The 27556-nt window shown below is 44.6% G+C and overlaps 1 protein-coding gene across 1 annotated transcript in view; it reads right to left on the bottom strand.

The window, feature by feature from the left end:
- Positions 1–26718, bottom strand: part of LOC130854242 (formin-2-like) — a 239910-nt gene extending 213192 nt beyond the window's left edge. Inside the window, exons 1-7 of the mRNA XM_057736971.1 lie at positions 25395–26718; positions 21004–21077; positions 13980–14186; positions 4145–4294; positions 3495–3634; positions 3048–3242; positions 922–1444 (exon numbers count right to left, since the gene is read on the bottom strand). Coding sequence (XP_057592954.1) covers positions 922–1444; positions 3048–3242; positions 3495–3634; positions 4145–4294; positions 13980–14186; positions 21004–21077; positions 25395–26718 — 2613 coding nt within the window. The remainder of the gene's footprint in view (positions 1–921; positions 1445–3047; positions 3243–3494; positions 3635–4144; positions 4295–13979; positions 14187–21003; positions 21078–25394) is intronic.
- Positions 26719–27556: the final 838 nt, after the last annotated feature.

The following is a 27556-nucleotide window of genomic DNA, read 5'->3' as shown; positions in this document are numbered from 1 at the left end:
GAGCAAGAAGAAGAAAAACAGACGCATATGGACATTTTGTTATTTCCTATCACTTCTTGATCTCAGCCACGGCTCATTTCCATCATCTCTCGAAACTCCTCACTACAGCACCCCTCACTCAGTCGCGCACACGGAGAGGAGAAGGGGGTGTCGTCAGAAGCAGGGCACAGACCAAACCAACCCACGAGGATGAGACCTTTACTCTGCCTCGCAGACACCAAGCTCCACACAGGTAGCCCAGCAGACGCCAGTTTCCTCACGAGAAAGTCCCAGGTGGGAACTCTCACACATGTGGGCTTCGGTGCCTGCTCATCGCCACCCCCAGGGTCGCACACGTCCCACATACCTGAGAAAGATGCGCAATACTCTGGTTTGGAAGCGAGCGCCCAGCTGTGCTGTCATTCGTTATGAATTATGAAACGGCTTTGGAATGCTTGTTCCACAGTATTAACCCTCTTGGTGAGGGGAGCTGGGGAGGAAGCAGACAGTGCTGCTTCGTGTCAACGGTTAGTACCTGGATGAGCTAGAATGCACGGGAACAGCGCTCCAGGGCCCACGGAAACCTGCCGCCTCCTGGGAACAGAGCTCCTGCCCTTGGAGCTGCTTCTGAAGGTAGGTCCATGACCAGCAAAGTCAGAACTACTGACGCGGAGCCAATTAAAAACCATCACTGGTTAACGCAGGCTAGAAAACTGCCGAGAGCGGCCATCTGTTAAGAAAAGGAGGTTTGGCAAATATACTTAAGAATACCCCAGTCAGAAAGGAAACAGACGTGCTAGGCTGTTGAGCGGCCGTGGCAGGAAGGCCTGCATCCCATGCGGGTCTTTAAATTACAGGGCGACAGGCAGACAGACATCAGATCGGCTGTGGCCACTGCAATCTGCCCCACAGCCAGTGAGTTCGGTGAATTCTCCTACTTACATCGAACGGAACTGAGCTGGACTGGGCATTCTGGCCGCACGGCTCCCTGAAGCAGTCGCTGAAAGGAAGGAGGAGACCCATGGCAATGATCCGTGAGCAGAACTTCTCTGCTTCTTCTGGAGGCCCATGCTCCTGCTGGCTGAACAGCTTCTCCAGCAGAGTTCGCCCTGCAGGTGAGACACGGTCGTTAGGCGGAGCACCGGCGGGTCCCCTGGCTGAGCCTCCCCGAGAGGCCGGCTGCCAAGGCCACCCTGTGCACAGGGAAGACTCTGCAGGCAGGCCTCTCTGCAGGCAGGCCTCTCTGCAGGCGGGCCTGGGGACCACACGGGCAAGGGCAGCTCTGGTCTGCTCTCCCATTCCCCGGAACACCTCCTGCCCCCAAAGGGAATGGGCCACGTGATGGGCCCTACACCCTCTTCCGTGTGAAGAAGCCCCAGCCTTTTGGGTTTCATTGGAAATCCTCCTGCTCGTTGTTGACCTGCCAATGGCTCTCTGAGGAGGCAGCTGGTAGCCACCATTTGGGCTGAGAAATGTCAGTGGCTGACACTCATATTCTCAGGCGTGGCCGGTGGGTGGACAGGGAAGGAGGTGACAGGGAGGCAGGCACCAGCCCCTGGAAGGAGACAGGCCTGGCTGGCAGAAAATGCCACCCTGAAGAGGAGAGTGACAGAAACTCAACATTTTCTCACATGTGCCTCTGAAACATCACTCTAGGGTAGGTCTACACTTCAGGTTTTTATTACTTCCCTAAAAGAGACAAGACAAGAGAGGCACAGAGAAAGGAAGATGTCGGCTGTAGCCCCAGGCCCACTTGGTCCCGTAGCTCTGGGTCCTGGCTGTGGGGACAGCACGGCGATGTGGGTGGGGGAACCCGGCGTCCGCTCTCACTGGTCACCCGGAGCCAAGAGCCACAAGCCAGTGTCTCACCCATAGGACTCACTCTCTAACTCATTATCCCTCGGAAAGTGATTTCACTGGCTTCTGCATTAATCAACTACGGTGGAAGAAACAGGAAGTCTCCAGGGTCCCTTCCAGGCCACCAGCTGTCGCTCAGTTCCAGCTGCTCCTGCCCTCCCTCTACCAGCAGGTTTAGTCTTCAAATTTAAAGTCCTTTATCCAGAAAAGCTCCCAGTGGCCCCCTTCCGCACTCTTTTGACACCCTTCAAAGCTCCTCTGTGTCATGAATTATTTTAGTTAATTACTCGTGCAATTATTTGCTTAATGTCTACCTACCTCACTAAAACATAAACTCTCTGACAGCCGGCAGACATCCTACAGACCTGGCCACTTGCACGTGAGAAGTATCAATGAACACTTTTAGGATTTCTGAATGAATACAGTGCTATGATCCTGTGACAAAGATTCATTCACATCATGGTCAGAACTGGAAATGAAATAGCAGTCTAGACCAGGAGTCAGCAAACTTTCTCTATAAAGGACCAAATAGAAAATAGTTTAGGCTTTAAGGGCCATATAAGGTCTCTGCTGCACATTCTTCCCTTGGTTTGGTTTGGTTTGGTTTGTTTTGTTTTGTTTTGTTTTGTTTTGAACAACTTTAAAAATGTAAAAAGCATTCTCAGCTTGGGGCTGTGCAGAGCCAGGCCTCACACTACACATCAGTTACATCTAAATTTCAAACATATACACGTTCAGTTCTGCAGGATAGTTTCCATGCAATTTTCGTGCCTCTTCCTATGTTTGTGAAACAAAACGAAATTCAAAATCTACCTCTCATACACTGAACGACACAGCACGGCAAAAGGGGCTCTGTTTTCTCCACGCCCATAGGTCACTAGAGAACATTCGATGGTCTCCCAGGACATTTTCTGAGGGGAAGTAGAACACGTTTTCCCCTACAGAACTTAAGTCTGCCTGCACCTGACTGGACCCACACACCTAGGAAACCACCTCCCTCAGTTCTCAAGTGATTAATTATCATTAAACGCATTTTATGTATCTTACAGCAGGTCTGCAAACAGCCAGGAAACTAGTTAGCTCTTTCCTACAGCTCAATCTTGTATACAACACAAAACAAGGGAGACAGGATCTTATGCGTGCGCGTGTGTGTGTGTGTGTGTGTCCAAGAGTGGATAAACATGTATGTGTTCATCAAGCCAAAACGTTACCAACGGTGGTTGGGGAGCAGCGTGGGAAACAGGCAAGCACAGCCCCAGAGCTCCGCGCCCTGAGGGGCCGCAGCCCCTGAGCCTGGCCTGCGCCGGGCCACCCAGCCACAGCAGCCCTGGGCCGCACCGCCAGCTCCTCCTGTGTCTCCCCGGTAGGGCAGCAAGCTTTGCGCTGGGAGCCCTGCCCTCAGCTCCCTAGGTTCACAACAGCCAGGATGCCCCAGGGCTTCCTCTCACAGGCCTCTCGGATGGAGACGGTTATGTCAAATCCCACGTGCCTCAAGGACAGGAAGAAGGGCTGGCTTCTTGATCCCACAAGCGCTTTAAAACAATGTGACGTCTCCAAAATTCTGAGCTCCCTTGACACTCTGGCTGTCCCTCTTCCTGCTGCGTCCACTCCTTCTGGTCCTCCTCTCCCCTCACTACGTCCTCCACCTCCTCCCTCACCACCCTGGTCTCCACCGGACTCCCATCATCGATGTCACAGGCACCCAGGGAGATAACTCCCCCGCGACCCTGAGGGCTGCCTCCTGTGCTTCTTCTACCCCCGCAGGACCCGACCCGTCCACCACCTGGAGCTGGGCTGCCTGCTCCAGGCCAACGTCCAAGTTCACTTAGCCCTCAGGGCTCCCCGTCACCCTCCCGCTGAAGCTGTGACTGAAGATCCCACCTCCCACCTCCTCCTCCAGCTCCCTGGGCACCGTCCAGAGGCTTCTGCACCAGAGCACTCTGCCCTGGCGGCCTGCATGACCCACCCTTTCTCACTTCATCCACATGTCTGCTCAACTGTCACTTCCACCCAGAGAACCTCCTGATCGTCCTTCCAAAAAAGAGCACACCCGGGGTGGAGGAGAGATGGACTGGGACGTTGGGATTAGCAGATGCAAACTATTATATATAGGATGGATAAACAACAAGGTCCTCCTGCAGAGCACAGGGAACTATATTCAATATCCTGTGATAAACCTTAACAGAAAAGAATATAAAAAGAATATATATATGTATAGCTGAATTACTTTGATGTACAGCAGAAATTAACACTTTATGAGCCAACTATACATCAATAAAATTGTAAAAAATAATAAAAAATCACCTACCACCGTTTCCTCACGATCCCCTCCACCCATCAGAGCTGGGCCCTTGAACTCCTGTGAGTCTGTGGGAGACTCCTCCTCACAGAATGTCAGTTCCATTTCAGCAGATGCTGGTGTGTGTTCATCACTTTTGCCCAGAAACTCAAGGACGGCCTGGCACCGAGCAGGTCACCAATTCAGGTTTGATCACAAATGAATCAATAGGTGGACATCTAATCCCTGACCACGACCCTTTCAGACCTGGTTCTAGAATCCCCTCTAAACCTCCATCCTGCACATGGGCCTTGAATCAGTCACGGTCACACGAGCCGTCACTCCCCTCCTCACCAGGTCGATCCCGGGCTCCACCACCACTGCCAAGCCTTTCACACACCAGCGCCCTGTCCCTCTCTCCCTCTGTCACATCAGCCTGGAAACCCACACGCACTCGCGCCTGGCGGTCCCTCTTCCTCCGCCTGCACCTGAGCACCTCAACATCGCCAAAGACACACACACGCGCTGCCTGTTCTCACTCTACCATCTTCATTATAAACCTCAATTAGGCCCAACCCTGTTCTGCATTCTCAGTTCAGCTTCCAGTCGCCCCACCTTTACCCACTCTTTCCAGGGAGGAGACGAGGATCTTCTCAAATAATTTTCTGAGAAAATGGAAGAATCTGGGACAGTGTACATGCAGAGCACCCACACAGACACCCTCCTCTGCCTCCTCTGCACAGCAGACACCCTGCCCCAGACAAGAGTAAGTTCTCCGCTTTGTGTCCTGGGTCACGTTCCCTGTTGCATGCAGGGAACTTCACTCTTCACCTGTTCCTTCTCTCTCTGAATCATGAACACACCCTTCTTGACTGGACATTTCCAAGACCACAAATACATCCTTAATTTTTTAAAAATCTCCCTAAGCCCACATCATTCCCTACCCCCAGCTACTGTCCCATTTCTTGGTTTCCTTTCATATCAAAACTGCGAGCTATATCATCAAAATATCTACAAACAACAAAGTGCTGGAGAGGATGTGGGGGAAGGGAACCTTCATATACTGTTGGTGGGAATGTAAACTGGTACAGCTACAATGAAAAACAGTATGGAGGTTTCTCACAAAACTAAAAACAGAACTACCATACCACTCAGCAATTCCACAGCTGGGCATATATCCAAGAAAAAAAAGATTCAAAAAGATACATGCATCACAATGTTCACAGCAGCACTATTTACAATAGCCAAGATATGAAAGCAACCTAAATGTCCATCCACAGATGAATGGATAAAAAAGTTGTGGTACATATATACAATGGAATATTACTCAGCCATAAAGAATGAAATAATGCCATCTCCAGCAAAATCGATGGACCCAAAAATTATCATACTAAGTGAAGTAAATCGGACAGAGAAAGACAGATATCATACGATATCAGTTATATGTGGAATCTAAAATATCATACAAATGAACTTACAAAACAAAAACATACAGACACAGAAAACAAACTCATGGTTACCAAGGTGGGAGGAGGAACAAATTAGGAGGATGGGATTAACAGAGACAAACGTCTATATATAAAATAGATAAGCAGCAAGGATTTACTGCATAGCACATGGAAATATATTCAATATGCTGTAATAAACTATAATGGAATACAACCTGCAAAAAGACTTTGCTGTACACCTGAAACTAACACAACATTGTAAATTGACCATACTTCAATTAGAAGAAAAACTACCAGCGAGAATTACCTACACCTGCTACCTCTGGCTCCTCCCTCCTGGCTCAGCCCACTCTGCGCTGAGGAGTCTGCTCTGACTTCCAACCCACAACTCAACAGATACCGGGAACCAGCACGATACCAAAGACATTCTGCCTTTATCTCACTCCACTTCTTAATCCCTCGAAAAATTCTCACCGTTGACTCACTCCGACTCCTTAGAACACTTTCCTCTCACCCCACTGATGCTCCCGCTGTTCTCTCCACCTCGCCGGCCATGGTCTCCCAAGACCCCTTTCCAGGCTTCTCTGCTCAGCGTGTTAAGTACACGCACTTCAGAGCTCATCAGATGGCCTTCTCTCAACTCTTCCCAAAAGCTCTAGGGGGCGATCTGGCTATGTGTGTCAGCAATCTTTAAAAATTCACCCCTTGACCCAGAAATTCAACTTTGGAAAATCTATCACAGGAAAATACCCAGAGGATTACTGTGAAGATTAGATGAGATAACGCACGTAAATTGGGAGCACAGTTCCTGGCACAATAATAAATGGACCACCACTAGTTAAAAAAAAAAATTGAAACTAAAATGTCCAACTATAAAGACACAGATTTTTTCTAAAAAACGTTTGCTTTATATAGACAACGGCTTACTATACATCCATCAGAAGTCATGTTATTATAGAAAAAATAACCACTAAATTAATCAAAACATATTGAATATATGAAAAGGAATAAGAGAAGTAAAACAACAGATATCACTGGAGAATGCTGGTGCACCAATCATCACTGATAACATAATTAATGGGAAATAAATAAAGCATTTAACCTGCCTTTCCAGTATGAACCGGATTTGGGGGTAATAATCACACCTAGTGATTAAAGAGAAGCTTTCAGTAAAAGAAAATTCCAGCCAAAAAATGCAAAGAAATGACAGAATTAGAAAATCACAATCCCTAATGGTTCACTTAATGAAGAGATGGGAAATCCATTAGAAAAAAGGTCAACTGAAAAATCTGCAAAAAAGACATCAAGCTGTCATCCCCAAACCCACAAGTCATTCAGAGTCAATTAATAAGGAGACAGGCGAACGTGGTGAGCCCTTCGATGAGGGTGACTGTAAAGTCCACAGCACTGCCCACCAAGCACCCATGCTGTCCCTCCTGGAAGAGAGAGAGGAGGCCCCAGCACGAGTCACACCATGTCAGCCTGGACCTGTTCTCGTCCAGGGTTTCAGACAGTTCTGTGACTGCCTAGTTAACAGACTAGTGCTGTCTGCTGGGATTAGGGTTACCCTAAACCTAACCCCTAAACAATGAATTCTATGTGCATTCAATATAATGATGCCATTGCAGCATATTAAAAAGTACATTTTCGAGATGCATACTTAAGTATTTGAAATTCAAATAATATGATGCAAGGAATTTATCTCAAATTAGTCCACAACGAAAGGGTGGCGAGAGGTGGAGGTGATGAAGCTATTACGCGTTGACAGTGCTGATGATTATGGGAGCGGGGTGGGGGCCTACGGGACCTCATCACACCTCTGCTTTTAGGTATGATCAGATTTTCACAATAAATATCTTCAATCACGCTGTTAAAAAATTTAAGGACATGGGAAAATGTGTCATAAATATCGTGTGAAACAATCAAGATTACACAACTAAACAAGATATGCTCCTGATTCTGCAAAACTAGCAGCCACAACATGGTCGGGGTACCCCCTAACTCCTGGTCCCCTCACTCTACTCCTGGGTCACAGCACCTGTTTCTAGACAGGATGTGCTGACCACACCAACAAATGAAAATGACTGGCTCTAGAATATGAATAAGCAGAACTTTTCTAACTGCTCAGCTATTTAAACCTTCCTTCATTTTACTTTGTATTTTCATTCATTATTTAATAAACAATATTTACTGAGCTCTTACTGTATACAAAGCAGCTGTAAATCAATCTGCCAAAAACCTACTTGCTGAATGAAATAACATTAATCCAATGACAGTCAGGGAACTTACTAATCATCAATGTTCTCTGATTATTTCTTCACTAATCCCCTCTCCTCCTCCCACATGTACTTAGGTACACACTTAGTGACTTCAGCATGTGGAACTGCTTTGCAGTCATATTCCAGTACCCGTGGCGGTTGGTTCCAGGACCCCCTCAGTACCAAACTCTGCAGATGCTCAAGTCCCTTACATTAAAGGGACTAGTATTTGCATATAACCTACACACATTCTCCCTTTAAATCATCTCTAGATTACTTAATACTTAACATGATGTAAATGCTATGTAAATAGCTGTAAATACAAAGTAAATGCTATGTAAACAGTTGACAATGCCCAGCAAGTTCAAGTTTTGCTTTTTGGAACTTTCTGGAATTAAAAAAAAAATTTTTTTTGACCTGCAGTTGGTTAAATTGGTGGATGCAGAGAACGCATAGCTACGGAGGGTTGACTGTATCTATAAATATTCCTCTTGCATTGCTAAGCAAACATCACAGGGCTAGATAAACATGGAAACAACAGCCAGGAGACCTTTCTAAGGGACTATTTACCATCACAGCAAATGCAGCGAGCACTGGAGTTCTGTTGGGTGAATGAGCAGTGACTCTATAAAAAATAGAAAGCCTTTTATTTGGATAAAACTATGCAGTGTAAAAGGCACATCCACATCTATTGCCAGCTTTGTAAAGCAGAGCAAGGATTTATCACCGTGATTTCAAAAGAAACCAACTGAAGAATGAAAAGGTTCTAGAATCTGCCTGATGTCCTAAAACCAGAAAGTGGTAGTGCCAAAACTGGATGCACACTCTGCTCTCCTAATTCTTATTCCAGGCGTCTTCCACTTCTGTGTGGCCAGCAACTCTGGGAAAGGCTTCCGACCAACATTCTGTGCTAAGATATAAAAGACAGAGACCACGAGGTCTGTGCCCTACAGCAGCTCACAAGCTAGTCACAATGGCCAAAGCTCCAGAAGGAATACTTTAAATGCACTCTATTTAGAACACGCTCTCTTAATTAAACATCCTGAGTAAAACTGGGGGCTGGGGTGGATGCAGCAAAGACAAGATACAACCAAGCACTCAGGAGTCTATCATCTGCCAAAGAAATGTCCTAGATCCACCAAGGATATCATCCTGAGGAAAACACACACCCTGTCCTTCACTAACAAAAACATAATAGGACAATGTAGGCAGGATACTCTTGCAGAAGAGACACAGAATAACACAGAGCAGAGAGAGCCTTTGGCTCCTTCTCCTTCTACCAGACACTGAAGTGTCCAAATAGCAAGAGAAACTTTCAATTCTGAAACTTTCCCTTGGAGACAACACAAAACTTTTTTCCACTAGCCTGAATAATACATGTAACTGTTCTGTTTTTATTGTACTTTTTGACATTATTAGGATTAAATCACTCGGTGACGACCCACCACTTATTTTCCGTATTTTGCAGCCAGAAGAAATCTTAGAGATGATTTGGCTCAGTCCTCCAATTTTGCCTGAAAGAAATCAAAGCCCAGATATTTGAGTAACATTCTAGGCTATACACGGGGAAAGCTAGGTATGAGTTCTGTTATTTTATGTCCCATAATACCACTAATTTATAACCATCTGTTTTTAATTTATACTTTAACACCCTAGAAACATATAATGGGCATTTTTTTCTTTTGTGTATCCTTTAATGGTTAAAGGACGAACAACATAATTGCTATATTTTGAAAGGCATCAACATAAGTTTTTGTTTCTACCAGCCACATATCTTACGCAAAATGAGAATTAAACAGGTCTCATTATGTTAAACATTTTTCTGATTTTAGAGCTCAGATATTATCTATCCAATAAATTTCTCCTGAATCCCTATATTATCTATCAATTGAAATAATAAGAGGAAATGAGGTTGTTGACCAGCAAATTCAGAGTTAGACATTAATGATAACTGCTTAAGTGTATGCTGTAGTGAACAGAGAGAGATCACATATTACGTATTATTATATACTGATGACCTTTGCTGGATAAATAAGAAAATGGAGACAAAACCAACTACAATCAAATTGAAATTAACATGTCTAGTGTCAGATCCACAGGGCTGCAAGTTTTATAGTGAGAGAATGGCTCTTAGGAGTATAAACATCTAAAAACTTCTCGAGAAAAGAAGGCCAGCACATGGTCAAATGGCTGGACGGGTCACAGGAGGTGCAAGGACCCAACTGGGCCCACCCACAGCTCATGAAGGGCTCCATACTGGCGGGCAAGCTCCCTGCCCCCCAGGCTCAGAGCCCACCGAGCCCACGGCCTGGGCTGGTCCAGACGCTCTCACAGAAAGACGCCCGTCGTCAGGCTCTGAACTCCAGGGAAGGAAGGGAGACAAGGTATTTTAAACTTTATAAAACTCTACAGACTGGCTACAGGTTTGCTGGTGGTCTATCTGAGTCCTTACTACTAAGTGCCTATAATGCATTTTCATAACCATTTTGAAGAATTGGACTGGGACTCACGTGTGACACATCTTGGTTACCTGACACTGAGAGTATGGAGAAGTGCAGTAAAAAAAAAAAATGTGCTCAGCAACAGTAACAATAAAACAACACACAGAGACAAAGCATTCAAAAACTGACTTGGTATAGAGAGCTCTGAGCAGTCACCACACAGTCTGCCAAAATTTATATAAATTTAAAGTTCAATTTGGGCATTCATCAAGGCTTTTGGTGGGGGGGGGAGAGAAAAAAGAAACTATGCAACTTCAAATTATCAAGGACTGAAATATGGTTAAGAATAAGCTGAGAAATTCAATCTAATGTATCTAATAAAATCACCTGAGGAATATCATAGGCTATATGTGACAGTGACAACGAGCTCCTTTTCAGGACCTATGTTAGGTTATGGATTTCTCTGGTAATTTCTTCAAAGATCGTGAAACAAAGTTCAAAGGAAAAAATGACAGAAATGCTGAAAGGAAAGTGCTTTAAAAAAAACTTAATTTCAATCTATTAAGTTAAATCCATAAAAGTGAGTCTAATACATGGCAGCTTTAAAATACCTCTGGCTGAAGAGTTTTTTACAGACTTAAAGCAGTCCCAAAGAAATGGAACAAGACCATCACGGCTGCTCTGAACTTTGAAGTCAAACACCACTGACTCTTCTAGTTGGAAGGAAAGTCAGTGGTCAAGTTCAGCCTCTCCAGGGTTGTGGTCACATCGGCAGATCTTCAACCAGCCTCTGAACATCTCCAGTGAATAGTGAAATGGCGCCTCCCAAGACCGGCAGTTCCAAGGCTGGGCACTCTGCGAGCGATGCCTCCCTGCCTCTTGAGTGAATCACACATGGTGTTACCACATCTAGCTCCTCGTCCCAAACACATTCGATCTTCTGCTTCGACATAAACGTCAAGCTTAAAATTTGTCCGGGCAGGGGTGGTCAACGGAGAGCCACAGAATAATTCTGAGAAGAGCATTAAGAACTCTCCTGGAAAGAAGGGGATGAGTTGTTTTTAATTTTGCGGGTACATTTTAACAGGGGTGAGTGACTGGTGGATCTGAGGAGGAAACGTGAGAAACTTGCTAACTTTACACCTCCCAGACTTCTGGCTTCAGAGACTGGGAAAAGGGCTGTGCAGATGCTGTTACCACCCACCAGGCAGGCGATGAACAAGGGAGCAGGGTGGGCCTGGAGGAGAGAGAAGTGCAGCTTGGATCTCCTCCCACAGCCATATCAAGATATTTTAAAGGCAACAGGGAATCTGTGTCTGAACTTCACAGAGAGCTGAATGTGGAGTCATCCACATGCAGGGAAAGGATTCTGAGGATGGATGATAAGATGGACTAAGCATGAAGCCCAGGGGAAGCAGCATGTAGTCAGCGAGGGTCCAGTAGAAGAAGAGGACCAGGAGAAGGTAGCAAAAGCCAGCCCAAAACATAGGAGGCAAACCAGGGAGAAGCAGGTAGTGGAAACCAAGGAATGTGGGGTTTTACTGTTTGGATAAAATATACAGTTGCTTAAATGATGCTTTTGAAGTATTTTAAATAATTAGAGATCTTTACTAATGTTGAATGTGAAACACAACCTTCCTAATTTAAATAATAATGTTTCTGGATTTTAGGATTATAGCTCCCCCAAAAGAGCAGAGATTCACAAAAACTGATCATATGTAAGGCCAAGCAGAGAGCCACAATAATTTCAAAAGAATCTACACAATGTACACTATGTTCTACGATTGTTTCAATTATTTTGCTGTGAAAAAAAAAAAAGGACTCCCTTTAAAATCCTACATGACTACTATGATATTGTGATTTATACTAAGAAACATGTATTTGGTCTCTGTCCAATTTCTGGCACAGAGCTCCTAAAACCCTAAGAATTTCCTAAGTGACTAGAGCGAAAAAGGTGTCTTGGTATTCATAACAAGCCCCTTTCAACTACACCTGAGTTTACATTAATGCAGTGACTTTTAGAAGTACCTAAGGATGGGGGCTGGTTGTCAGGGGAACCAACCCTGCCATAAGTTGGAACCTTCAGTCCCAGCTCTGACCTCCAGGGAGGAAAGGGGAGCAGAGCTGGACACTGATTCAATCACCAATGGCCAAGGATTTAATCAATCAAGCCTGTGTAATGAAGCCTCCATACAAACCCAAAAGGACAGAGTTCAGAGAGCTTCTGGGTTGCTGAACACATGGCGATTCAGGGAGAGCAGTACCTAGGTGCTCAGTGCCGCTTCCCCACACCTTGCCCTGTGCATCTCTTCCATATAACTGTTCCTGAGTTATATCCTTTTATAATAAACTGCTAATTTGGTGAGGGAACTGCTTCTCTGAGTTCTAAGAGCTGCTATACAGAATTAACTCCAAGGAAGGGGCTGCTGGAACCTGTAAGCTGCTCAGTCAGAAGCCCAGGTGACAACCTGGGCCTGTGGCATCCGAAGAGTGGGCAGCCTTGTAGGACTGAGCCCTTAGTCTGTGGGACCAGACACCATCTCCAGGCAAGCAGTATTGTCAGAATTGAGTTGAAGCGTAGGACACCCAGCTGGTGTCACAAAAAAACCGCTTGATGGTGTGGGGAAAAAACCCACACATCTGAGTTAGTGTTAGAGTTGTAGCTACAAACCATAGAAATTACTAATTAACCTTTAGGTTTAAAAAATATTTATGAGGGAAATCCCATAATACTTATAACTGAAAGACACTGAAAACATTCCTATACCCCAACAATAACCAGAAATAATACAAAATTAAAATACCATTCCCATTAGCAATGAAACATGTGAAGCGCCCAGAAACTAGCTCAGCAAAAAAAAAAAAAACACAAACCCTTCACAGAAAGTCTAAAACTCTATTAAAAGGACATAAAATATGATCTGAATAAATGAAGACGTCTTCACAGTCTTGGAGGATATTATTAAAATGACAATAGCCCTCAATGTAATCTACAACTTTAATAAATTGAACACCACCAGAACTTTTTAAGAACCTCAACCACTTAATTTAAATTTATGTAGAAAACTACAAGCCCATCAATGGCTTAGTCCTGATAATGTTCAAACTATGAAAAAGGGCAATGAGACGTACTGCAAAGCACATTTATGAGAGCTGTTTGGTACCCACTGAAGACAGAAAAACACACATGAAAGGAAAGGAAGAGACGCCCCAACTTATCCTTATACGGGAATGATATAAAGGTGGCATTAAAAATCACTGAGTTAAAACTGTTTAGTAGATGATACTGGAAATATAGTCTTGCCATGTGTTTCACACCACACACTCAAGAGCACTCTGGACAGAGCAGATATTTAAATGTAGATGGTGAACTGATAACACTATAGGAGGCTGTGGAGGAGAGAACGTTGGTGACCTCAGCCCAAGAAAGGATTTCTTAAATGAGAAGAAAATAGCACAAACCACACATGAAAAACAGATCTGATTATATCAAAATTAAGTACTTTTGTTCAACAAAGGACACAACAAGTTTAAAAGAGGGATGAAATACTAGGGGAAGATATTTATAATATCTAAATACCTTCCATATGTTAAGATTTCAACAATTGCGGAGAATTGAATCCACTCCAAACAGTTTAAACAGCAAGAGACTCACTGTAGGGTATTCCTTGTCTTACAGAGTCTGGGAAGTGCTGAAGACAAAGTAAAGACCACTCACCGAGCCACGAGTGAGAACCAGGCCACCAAGCAGTGGCCGCCTCTTCTCTGATCTAAGGCCCTGGGTCCCGAGAACACACTTGGTTCCCAGGTCAGGAGGCCTCACACCTGGGCCACCCCTGCTGTCAGCCCAGAACCAGGCCGTGCCCACCACTGGCCACACCAGGGCCTCCGGGAACCGGTGCCCAGACACTGGGCCTCTGCTGGGCTTGCAAGAGCAAACAGCAGAGGTCAATTCACAGAATGGTAAACCCAAACAGCTAAAAACACATACAGGTTTTTTCAAAGGCATCAGCCATCAGATAAATACAAAGTAAAAAGTCAAACAATGACATACCACTTTCCTACTGGATTAGTAAAAATTCAAAAATTAGATAAATGCTGATTTGCTGTGCTAGTTAGTATAAACTGGGGGAAACACTTAAAAAACTAAACTGGCAGCACCCAGACAAATTAAGTAAATCTACATTTTTTGACCTAGCAATCTCACTTCTGAATAGACATCCCAGAGAAGTTCTCACACAGGACCTATGTGGGGATACTCATAAGAGTGCTGTCGGTGGTGGCATCTAGATGGCCACCCTGGCAGATGCTGAAATCAAAGGTGAGGACCATCCCCAGCCACAGTACACACCTCCAGGGGCGAGACTCACATACAACAGATGTGAATAGTGCCCCTAAGGCTGGACAACCCAGAGGAACTCTCACTCTTTGCAAGAGAATAAAGCAGTAAGAAGCTTGATAGTTATCCACTGGGAAAACTCTAGATTTTTTTCCAAACTCTCCCGAGTTTTTAAAAAAAAAAAAAAAAGGCAAAAGAATGAAGTCTGTGACTCACTGTTTGTATAACATAAAATTAAATACACAGAAATACTATACACTTTACAAAAATACATACAATTTTAAGGACATCAATCAAACACATAAAAGCAGTTCCCTATGTCCATGAGGGGGTCAGAATAGGAAATGAAAATACAGGAAATAAATCCAAGGACAAAGTGAAGAGTTCTGTGTGGATCAATGACGCCCTTGGTGGTATGAGTAAATGCGCACGTCTGTCCAAAGACCCGGGAGAGAGTGTCAGTAAGACCTAGAACTACTAGGGAGAACATAAGCTACCTGAAGAAGGACTCAAAACATTCAAGACAGGTGAGGGACAGAGAATGATCAAGGAGGGGACAAAACTACAGAGCATTAAATAATAACATACAAAAGTGTATATATAAGAGGGTGTGGAGAAAAGGAAACCCTCCTACACTGTTGGCAGGAATGTAGATTGTGCAGCCACTATGGAGAACAGTATGGAGGTTCCATAAAAAACTAAAAATACAACTACCACACGATCCAGCAATCCCACTCCTGGGTATATACCCCGAGAAAACCATGGCTCCAAAGGATACAGGCACCCCAATGTTCATTGCAGCACTGTTTACAATAGCCAGGAAGCAACCTAAATGTCCATTGACAGAGGAATGGATAAAGAAGATGTGGTACATATATACAATGGAATATTAGCCATAAAAATTATGAAATAATGCCATTTGAAGCAACATAAATGGATCTAGAGATTATCATATTAAGTGATGTCAAAGACAAATATCATATAACACTTTGTGGAATCAAAAAAAAAATGATACAATTGAACTTATTTCCAAAACAGAAGGGATGCACAGATGTTAAAAAAAACAAACATGGTTACCAAAGGGGACAGCGGGAGGAGGGGTAAATTAGGAGTTTGGGATTAACAGATGCATACTATGATATACAGAATAGATAAACAAAGGCCTACTGTATATTCAGTATCTTGTAATTACCTATAACGGAAAAGAACCTGAAAAAGAAACTATATATATATAACTGAATCACTTTGTTGTACACCTGAAACTAATACAACATTGTAAATCAACTATACTTCAATTAAACAACGGTTAAAGTAAAAAAATTTTTTAAATTTAAAGTATATGTGATATATAATTACTTATATATAATATGTTGTATTTATATATGAGTGTGTGTATGAACTTAGTCTCAGAGCAAGAGGGAACCACTGAAATGTTTCTAATCTGGGACTGGCTAGCTCATCTTTGTGTTTTAAATAGTTTATTTTCTTGCCTTGTAGAACATTATTAGAAAAGAGCCAGACTAAGGGCAGGGAGAATGTTTAGGATCTCAATGTTGGATGATCTGTTCTAGGAAATGTAGAGGCAAAGGAAACAGAAATTAAGACTTATAAAAGAGAAATTTAAGAATAGAGAAAATGGAAGGACTAATTGATGTCAAGTTCAAGTATGAGAAAGATGGAAGAACCAAGGAGTATGGCAAGGCTGGCAGATGCTTAGAGGGTGGGGAAAAGAGTAAGTAGAGTTTTAGACACAGTGACCCTCCGAGACCCATGACAGCTCAGCAGGATGTGCCTGATGCTGGAGGGAGGGGCCAGAGGCACAGACAGCCATCCACTGGAACTAGACGGAGATGAAGCCAGGAGGCCACATGCTCAGCTTTTATTATCCCGAAGCAGATGGTAGTGAAAATGATCTGAAAATTTAGAGTCAAATGAGGCTCCCTTAGAGAAATCATCTGAGTCAGAGGTAAAAGGCTTCCAGGATCACTTCTTCACTTACATCACATTTTCAGCCCAGAGGCAAATGTCTCTCCACCTAAATCACTGCAGTTATTGTTCCACCTAATTTGCCCACCAGCAATATACTGGATCCAACGAAGTCAACACATTTTTTAATTTTTCCAAAAACAAAATAAAGATACATCAAGCCCTACATCCTAAAGTAAACTGCCAGGATACTATCCAAACATGTTACACCCTCAAAGCCATTTAACCAAACACTGCAAGGACAGTGAGAAATAATTGCTGAACATCCTGGGTAGCTGCAAAATGCAACACCTCCCAAGGAGAAATGACATCCCTCACCTCTCCGTGCAGGCAAGTGCTGGTCTACAGCTGTGAAACTTGCTGGCTGGCGGGAAATTATCTACAAGTATATGTTAGCAAAAGACTATCTCTATTGTTATCTCACTGTTTTTATTACTCTTTTCAAAGATAAGACTTGTATGTTAATAATGAAGAGACTCATTGCTTCCCAAACTTTCCACAGAGTATTCAACTGCATTTATTTGGAATCCTGAAATAGCTCCTTTCCAGCCCATCTGCTTCTTAATGAGCTTAAACAAGCTGCACTTGTTTAAGGCCAACAAAACTTTTTTTAAAAGGTACCTAAAAAAAAAAAAAAAAAAAAAGGTACCTAAAAGTTCTCAAAAACTTTTATCTTTCTAGCCGCTTAAGAAATTTTTCACATCAATGCAAACTTCTAAATGAAATACTATGGACTCATAAAAGTTATTCGAGTAAACATAGATAACAGTAGGAAAATTGAAAACAAAAACCAACATATTAAAGTATATTGAAATAAGAGAATTAGTAGTACTACTTTTATTGAGATGTTTAAAAGGAAAAATGCAAGCTCATAACCCACTCAAGAATCGGAGACTCTTACTGTAGATAACGAATCTAAAAGGATTTACTCAATGTATTTGGTGCCAATATTAGAAAGACTGCATACACTCTAAATCCTTGGGTCGTAACATCGTACAACACAGCCTTCCATTCTGTAGATTCCATAAAACACATCCATACACCCGCAGTCACTACTCTGGTGTTCAAAAACACAAGGTCCCAAGTGCTCATCAGATAACAGCTTTCCAAGCAACCTAGATCCTCTTTGGTATCAATTAACAGCTGATCAAAACCATCAAGGTCTTACCACCAGCTATTAGCGATGCCCAAAGCATCTTTACTCCACGGTATAAGTGGATCCTCCTACATAGGGATTTTCTTCCACTCCAACAGTAAACTTCTAATTATGCAGTTTCGTTATTAGGAGAAAAGGTTAACTCCTGGAACCATCACTCCTACAGAATCGCAGGGTTGGATAAGACAGAGGAAGCAGCTTCCCAGCAGCATTACATTCACCTTTGCAACCTGGGAAACCAGGGCACTCGGAGAAGGTAAGAAATTATCTCCCCGTTTTACACGAAGTCAGTGGGATACTTAAAAAGCGATCCCGATGGAAAGATTTCTCAGCCTGGACTCCGGCCAAAGTGCTGCTACTGTGTGTAAAGCAACAGTTTAAATGACACAGAATTCTTCTCCACACATGTGCACCAGATCACAGATACCACCACAGGACCCTTCTGCCTGAAGTATAAAACAGACCCAGGGTACTCGGTGTTTTCAAGGCCATGGGCCTGGGTTCCATCCCTGGTCAGGGAACTAAGATCCCCCAAGCCATGCAGCATTGCCAAAAAAGTAATAATAACATAATAAAAATTTTAAAAACTATGAGACCAAAAGAAGTAGGGTTGAAGCATTTTTAAGCATAATTTTAAAACACAACAAATGCTTAATTTTCTCAAGAAATTATCCTATTCCCCCTGAAAATAAAAAAGACCATTTTCAGCCCATCGCAGGTCTGGCATAACAGATAATAAACCTTCCAGTGGGTCCAGGATATGCTGGACACTGACTCAATCACAGAGGAATGGCAATAATTTCCTACCCAATCAACACCTGCAGAGACATCCTTGGAGGGGAGGAAGATACAAAGGTTTCCCTCTCTCTCACGCACAGTGGAGCGGGTATCAAAGGACAACACTTCTCTGGCATGGTCAGCATCCTCTTCTAGCATCCAATAACTGTTATCTTTGGTTCGTACCATTCTGTTATAATACCTTGCTTTACTAACTACCATTCCAAATTGACTAGAAGTTTTATTTTCCATGTATTTACATACTTAATATTTAAAAAGCCTCAGAAAGTTTTCAGTCATTAAAATCATATCCAATAACTATCAAGTCACAAGGCAGTACCTATTTGTTTCTTCCCAACAGTCCCTTAATGCTAAATTTCATTAACATCAGGTTGTTTCTTATAATGCGAAAGCAGGAATGAAGGGAATAATAAAATTTTCCTCTTCTTTCATTACCAATAAAATTTATATTTGGAAGCTGAGAGTTACTGTATTATCATTGCTATGTTAAAATCAACCCACAAAAATAGATGTTCTCTCAGCACACATTCTACTGAAGTATCATTCTACCTTCACCACTGATTCAATCATACCTCAATGAAAATAATTTCAACCACCCAAAAACGTTAGTATTTTCCAGCTTAAATTCAACTAGTTTTATTTGGCAATAGGAGGCCTACACACCCAACTTGCCTATTTGAAGAAAACGGTGAACAAGTTGCATAAAGGCCTCGGTGCCCTCAGTGCCCAACTGGCTGGCACACAGCAGGCTCAGAGTAGGTATTCACTGAGGATGGACAGGAGTGGATGATAAATGGACAGAATCAGGCGAGCAGCCAAGGGGAAAGGAAAAGCAGAAGGAAGTGAGAAGGAAGACCTAAAGAATCCCTAAATCCAAGTATACATGATATGATATAGACAGTAAGCACAGAGACACAGAGATGACTGCCAGTCAGGTCCAGCCGGGAAAGATACAGAAGATGAAATGGAGATTCAAACAGCCTTTTTCAGATGCTAAGTCAAGAAGGACAAATAGAGATGCAAGAGAGTAAAAACTGCTGGACAAAGTCACAGAGTCAGGAAAGTGAAATGCATGTTCACAGAACAGTAAGCAGTTTAAATGGACTAAAGTAGAGAGTTTCTGAAGAAAACCATGGGAGGTTAAGGCTGCAAAAACAGGGGGTAAATACTGCACCTCCTCTACCCCACCCCTCTACACATCAGCACCTCCCCCTAATTACACAGTCCTCTCCTATCGCATACTTTCCTTATCCAAATGCCCAAGAAAACCAAAACTTCTGATGAAGGGACAAAAAGGGTTACAATCATAGAAAATGCAAAAGAGAAAAAAACTGATCTATAAATAATTTGCCCAAAAAAAACCCCACTGGGGCTTCCCTAGTGGCGGAATGGTTAAGAATCCACCTGCCAATGCAGGGGACACGGGTTCAATCCCTGGGCCAGGAATATCCCACAAGCCAGACCACAACTACTGAGCCTGCGCTCTAGAGCCCGTGAGCCACAAATACTGAGCCTACGCGAGGCAACTACTGAAGCCCGAGCGCCTAAGAGCACGTGCTCAGCAACAAGAGAAGCCACCGCAATGAGAAACCCCACGCACTGCAACAAAGAGTGGCCCCTCGCTCACCACAACTAGAGAAAGCCCACGCACAGCAACGAAGACCCAAAGCAGCCAAAAATAAAATAACTAACAAAATAAAAATCTTTAAAAAAAACCCTATTGACTAGAAATATTAATTTTCAACTAGCATCGGATTACATTCTTCTCAGTGTATGTATACAATTTCAGAGTTGTTTTGTTTTGATTTGACAAGTTTGGTTTGGACCACTTTGAACAATGTAGTCCATTAAGGCAATAAACCAGGATGTTTCCACCAACTGTGTGCCTTCTATGTACCAGACAGAGTTGTAGGGGCTTTACATACAATATTTCATTTAATCCTAATATTACTAATTTCAAATGAATCCTTGACCTTCACACACATGAGAAAAAATTACTTAAGAGTCACCTAACCAAACAGCAAGGTAGGATGCAGATTTACCTGGAGTAACAGTAGAGTAACCACTGCTGTATCACCCAGGGTGTGTGTTCAGCACCTTTTTAACAGAATCAGAAGGAAACACCACTCTAAATGCACCTGCTTAAGTTCAAATACACATGGCTTGTATCCAAATGCCTAAATGCACGAAAAGCAGGCCAGTCATTAAAACGCATCACTGAAGCTACTGGGGTAAATGACTTCAATCCAAACTACAGCCTTAAAGGAACCATGAGAAAAGATGTTTTAGACCAAACTAAAACGACTTGAACAGTGCTCCCAGTCCCAGCTTCTGTTGTAGAATCCAATTCAGATCCATGAAACCCAGTAGGGCAAGATATAGGGGAAAGGACAGAATTCTTGTAATCCCCCTTCCTGTTATGGTAACACTGATGCATTACACACAGCAGGGGTGATTTCTGACCTTCACCTGTTTATTGGACAATAACTGGACGTCTACACTCTGTCGGATGCTACTGATGGATATAACTCCAGGCCCTAAAAAGTTCACAGTCTAATAACTTCACAAGCTGCATGAGAAAGTCTGTACTCCTAGAGTGGGTCCTTCTGTTTTGATATAAAAAATCAAGATAACCTTTAGAAAAGCCAAAATGAGAGTCACACAATCCAAATTCTAAAGCCCAAGCCATTTATTGACTAGCTAGTGTTCCAAAAGCTCACTGACACACTTCATTTTATTCACATTGACAACAGATCTGGTTTTCTAAGTACAGACCCGGGATTGGCCATTGACTAGCTAATGCCCTGAGGCAAGTTACTTCACTTGCTGGAACTTGGTTCACTCACTGGGAAAATGAGGATAAACAGCTACACCTCAAAACTGTCGTAAGCATTAGAAATAATTATGTAATGTACCAACACAGAACCTGGCATTTAGTAGAAGTGCAATGACTATAGCTAACATCATAATCACAGGATTTATAAGCCAACAACAAACTGATCAGAAAAAATCAATTAGAAGTATGGGGGGCGGGTAGAGACCAAAGACAGCTCTAAGAATCAACAGCTGTTGCTGCATAATCAACTCAATGATGGGTGATGACTTAAGAGGGCTGATAGGGAGGGTGGGAAGGAGTTGCAGGAGGGAGGGGATATGGGGATATACGTATAAATACAGCTGATTCACTTTGTTGTACAGCAAAAACTGGCACAACAGTGTAAAACAATTATATTCCAATAAAGAGCTTAAAAAAAAAAAGAATCAATAGCTGACAGGAAGGAAAAAGTCAAGAAAACCACACAGACACAAAACCTCACAAACAGCCCAACTGGAGTCACCAACCTATTACACTTCAATAGCAGTTGAGGGCAACACCAGTGTTTTCACGGGATGTAACTGTGATGAGCCTAAAGATGACATTCAGCCAGTTAAAACACAGGAAGCATTTAGTCCATGTGTTTTTTAAAAAAAGATAAGCACATAATTGACTTCGGAAAGATTTCTACCAAAAGTGATTCAGCACCACAAATTTAACATTTCACGTCTGAACTTTAACTGCAAAATTCTATTCAACAGCTTTGGCTATAAGTAGAGCACATGCAAAGGAATCAAATTTCATAGCAATTTTGCCACTCGATACTGAAAAAGCTGTATTTTCAAACAAATTAACTGTGAAATTTCAGTGCAGTGGCCTAAGACATCATCAGCTCCTTAACAGCTAAAACAAGATAAAGTCTAGGCCCCCATTATTGCTAAATGTTGTTAAATCTGCCAAAGAAACACAAACATGTGCCACGCAGATTTCTTTTCACATGAATTTTCTCCCTACATTTGGAAGGCAGTAAAGAGCAAAAAACATCTGTTCCTTCCTGCAGAGCTGACAACCTTCATTCTATGGTTTAAAAATAAAAGATGTTCATGGAAGCTTATAGATATAACTATCACCTGCTTCAAGGGCAGCTGGCAGTTAATTGATCCAAAGACATGCAAATTAAGGCCAGAAAACAATTTTCCTGAGGACAATGCCAGGGCTCCCCAGGGCTCTAATAATTTCCAAGATACCCATAAAATAGAAGACATTTGGTAAAGAACCAAATGTAAAGCCAGATGACAAGGAAACAGACAACAGCTGAGGAACAGAGGCCTGTGTCACCCTGGATTCATGCTACCACCACAGGAGAGCTTCCCTGAGAGCTGGCTGGAGGAAAACCTGCTTCACTGACCAGCAATTATCCTGCATCCAGCCCAGGAAGGCCAGATGTTGAACAATGAGAGGAATTCACCTTATTAATAACAGAAACGGGAAAAATCATATATGTGAAGACCTTAAATTCTGCAATATTTTTTTAAAGTTTTTACTCTAAATGAACTCTTACAGTGTTGAACCTCCAAAAATGAGTAGTAAGCAAGAATATTCAGACTGGAATCAGTAGACTCAGCTCCTATTTTTGGCTCAGTCTCTGAATGAATCACAGTGTGACCTTGAAGAAGTTTCATCTCTTTGTTTACCTCCATTTGCCCACCAGTTACAAGATTAGGTTAAACCTACCAATTCTTTTGTGTGTGTGTGTGTGAGTGGGTGAGCTAAATATATAGAAAATGCTACACTGGTCAGTGACCAACTATATCAAATATAAAGCAGGTGCAGCCCCATATGTATCAGTTACATGTGGAATCTAAAACACTACACAAATGAACTAATTTCTCTAGGAAACGGACACAGATTCACAGACATAGAGAACAGACTTGTGGTTTCCAAGGGGGAAGGTGTTGGGGGAGAGATGGAGTGGGAGGCTGGGGTTAGCAGATATAAGCTATTACATATGGAATGAACAAATAACAAGGTCACAGCACAGGGAGCTATATTCAATATCCTGGGATAAACCATAATGGAGAAGAATATAAAAAACTGTCTGTATGTGTATAACTGACTGGCTTTGCTGTACAGCAGAAATTAACACAACATTGCAAATCAACTACACTTCAATTTAAAATATATATTTACACACACACACACACACATATATAGTTGCAACTAACTCTGCACAGTATTAAAAACTTCTGCTTGAAGAAGTCAACAAAAAACTCAGGTACCTCCTGAACAGGAATCCTGTAAGAGTCCCAAATTTCAAATGTGGAAATACATAGCTAATTTAAGTGAAATGCTAGCTCCAAGAATACCCTTTCTCCTTTTTTTTTTTTTCCTTAAGGAAAATAAAACTTCAACCTATTTAGGGTCCTATGATTTTCAGGACTCTGCCAATCCTCCTATGAATTCCTGTCTCCTCATCCCTTGCCAAGGAGGTAAGTCACTGCACACTTGATGAACCCAACATACTATATCTCTATGTGCTCCTGTGCACTTAGTCAGTGAGCCCTGGAAAGGCAGAGCCATGATTCAATGATCTTTATATCACCTAGCATCTAACATATCGCCTGGGATAATATCGCTGGCCCAGTATATAAATATATGTTAAATGAAAGAAATGAATATATTTCCAAATTCTAAAGCTGCTAAGAACAGCCATTACGAGTAATGAATGATCAACTTACTTATGGTGATATTTTCATTTTTAGAAAAATAATATACAAAATGAGTGTTACCTAAATAAGGAGGAAATACTCAATTTCTCACCGACATTAAATTCACAAAAATTAACTAAAGAACTTTCCGATCCTCTTCCTTCAAAATCAGACTTTTGGGGGGGTTTATGTTTTGTTTTTTTTTAACAATTTATCTAACGGAGATTAGACTATAAACATTTCTTTTAACTTAACCTATACAATAAAGGGAAGGGAGAAGAAAAAGAGAGAGCAAGCGTACAAAATGAATAGAAGCGGCTGCTCTTAAGTATAATAATCTATAAATGTAAAATAAAAGATAACCCATAGATGAAACTTAAAATGTGGCCAGTACAGGTAAGTACCAAACATGAACAGCATTTAGCTAAGAAGCGGCCATGCTCATGGAGAAACATAATCTACTGTTTTATAGATAACCTATTTATTAAAGTAATAGAACCTAAAATTTTAAGCTTTTCAAATTACATTTGAAATTTTTAATCATTCAAATACTTATCACAACCTACTGGAACCTGCATAAATTTTCATTTTTCCCTGCTCCTTAAATTCTTACACTCAATTATTGCATTTAATAATTAACAGAAGTTAGCGAGCATCAAACAAGCTGACATTCTACCAGCGGGCACTTAAAAGGTGTGGGACTTAAGCAAGGATCAACTCATCACACCACTCGGCATTTACCACCATGAGCTGACCCTTCAATCGGCTTTGCCGAGTCCATAACACGTTGGTAAGGTACCAGTAGCATCCCACGTACTTCTGGCCTGCTCACCATCACTGTCTCCAAGCCACACCCTGTCTCGATTGGGCCATGAAACCAAATGTAAATGACCCCTAATATTCTATTTCACTAAGTATTAATTTCCTGAAAGCACGTATCAGATTTGGTTTTGTCAGGACACAGGAGTGACCATCTAAGTTCATTAAGGCGTCCACCCCGATCGCAGAGAAACTACATATCACATGCGTGCACACAGGAGTGTACATCAGAGCAGTCCTAGAATAGATGATGTGTCAGAGGACAGTGAACAATCTCGTTATTTTTAATGCTGTGGAAGGAGGAGGGAAAAAGAATGATGCCTTTGCAACGGTGCCCAAAAGGAGCTGATGTGTCTGGCATGACCTGGGATATTTGGGAGAAGTGGACAGGGCGGCCCTTTCTAGAGATACTTTAGGACAGAGGCGACTAAGCTGTTCCCTCTTAAGACCCTGTATGCAAATCGCAACGTCTCGAAGGGGCAGGAGCCCTGGGCTCGGAGCCCGGCGCTCACCTGCGAAAACATCCTGGAGGCCGCCAGCCCCGCGCTGCGCCAGGTGCGCCGAGACCCCCGTCCCAGGCGCGCGGCCCAGCTCCGCGGTCCAGTCGGCCGAGCGGCTGCGGCCCGCGCGGGGCTTCCTAGCCGGGGCGGCGGCGGGGGCCGCGGCGGCTCCGGACCTCCGGCCCAGGGAGGACTCCGGCCGCCTCTGGACCCGGGGGCTATGGCTGGGGGACGGGGACGGGGAGGGCCCGGGCGAGCTGAGCTGCCGGGTGGTGGTCCTGACGTAACAGGGCGCCAGAAGCGGGCGGGCCCGGGGGCGGCGCGGGCTGGGCGCGGGGCTGCGCGGCGGGGAGGCGGCCGCGGGGACGCCGGGCTTCGGCGCGCCCTCCTCGCGCGTCGCCCCCGGTCTGCGCTGGGCCTCTCCCGCCGCCTGGCCGCGCTCAGCCCCTGGAGAGCCTCGGGGCGCATCCTCGAAAGCGTCCTCCTCGCCTTCCTCGTCCGTGTCCGCGGCCCCTGGCTCCCCGGGAGCCGACCCGGGAGCCGGCAAGGCGGCGGCCGCGGGCGCTTCTGCGGCCGGGGGCCGGTCGGGGCGCGCGGACGGCGCCGGCTCGGCGCTGGGGCCGGGCGGGGGTCGGTCCAGGCCCGGCAGGGCCCCGGGCGGGGGGGCGGCGGAGGGGGGCGACGCCGGGGGCGACTCGGGGCCCGGGAGCTGCTGCTGCTGCTGCTGCTGCAGCTGCTGCAGGCGGATCGCCTGCTGGATGTCCGAGAGCAAGTCCTCCTGCTCCGCGGCCGAGTGAAAGCTGTAGAGGTCTGTGTCCGAGCCCGAGCTGGTCCTTTGTCCATCCTGCGCCCCCGCCGCAGTCTCCGAATCCTCAGCCACCGCTGGGCCCCTGACCCCGGCCAAGCCGGGACCCCCGGGACGCGTTACCTCGAAAGGGTCGGCACACTCGGTATCGGATAGGCCCGTCTCGTCGGCCGAGAGGCTGAGGTCCGGGGTTTTGGTGACCAGCGAGTGGGCGCTGTCCAGCTCGCCGGCCTGCAGGGCCTGGGGGTCCAGCACATCCTCACGGGAGCCGCCGGCACCTCTGCCCTTAGACAGGGTCTTCCGGATGCGCAGGTTGGAAAAGACCGAGGCCCTGGGGTCCGTCCGGCTCTTCTTTCTGCCCGACTCCCCGCCGCCGCCCCCCTTGCCGTGCCGGCCCTGTGCCTTCTTGCCCCCGCCCGCCTTCTTTGTGCCCTCGGCCTCGCGGGGCCCGGCCGTGTCCTCGCCGCCGCCGCCGCCTCCGTGCGGGGCATCGCCAGCGCTCCTCTTCGGCTTCGCGTCCTGGTTCCCCATGCTGCCACAGCCGCGGGCGCTCAGGCCATGCCGGCCCCTCGGCCCGGCCGCGAAGCGCTAGCGGCGAGTAGGGTGGCTGGCGAGCCGCTGGGAGGAGCGAGGCCGGCCGCGCACCTGCCGCGCTTCGCACAACGCGCCGCGGCTGCGCCCGCCCGCGCGGAACCGAACGCGCTCAACGCAGCGCCACCAATGGCCGTGAGGGACGCGCTAGGCCCCGCCCCCTACCGGCCCCCTCGGCCCCGCCCTGCCTGCCCTCGGCCCCGCCCCGCCCCTCTCGGACCCCCCCACCCCCCACCCGGCCCCGCTCCCAGCGCTGAAACGTGGAGAGCGCCCCTGGGTCTAGGGACCTTAATCTCTGCCGGCGGAATCCAATGCCTCTTCCCGCCGAAGAGCTTGGCAGCTGGAAGATTCACGCTGAACAAGAAAAGATAAATTTTAAAGAGGAAAAAGGAAAGCCACATCCCAGTTTAGAGGTGGGGTAATCGCAAGGCCACGTACAGTATTCCTCCAACCTGGCTGCAGAAACATGCATGGCTCTTTAATAAATACTGGTTGACTGTATTGGTCTTTTCTTCAATAATTGGTCATCTTAAACACCGTTAATGAGCTTGACATATGGTTTAGGAAAGGTTACTACACATAGTGCTGCTTTTACGTTCATGCAGACCTTGCATCTCCTTGAGAGAACATCAGCAGTCATTTCAAATTTTCATTTTTCAAACTTTTTTTTGACAAAATGGCAAGGTGGTGATGGGGATCAGAAAATTCTAAGAGATTAGACTTGATTAAAATGCTAAGCTCTAAATTTCTATGCGCTTGCCATATAAACCGAACAGCA

This window comes from Hippopotamus amphibius, chromosome 5 (assembly GCF_030028045.1).
Source record: "Hippopotamus amphibius kiboko isolate mHipAmp2 chromosome 5, mHipAmp2.hap2, whole genome shotgun sequence".
In the NCBI taxonomy this organism is placed as follows: Eukaryota; Metazoa; Chordata; class Mammalia; order Artiodactyla; family Hippopotamidae; genus Hippopotamus; species Hippopotamus amphibius.
Note: the sequence above shows the minus strand (reverse complement) of the source record. Positions and strands in the feature narration are given on the sequence as shown.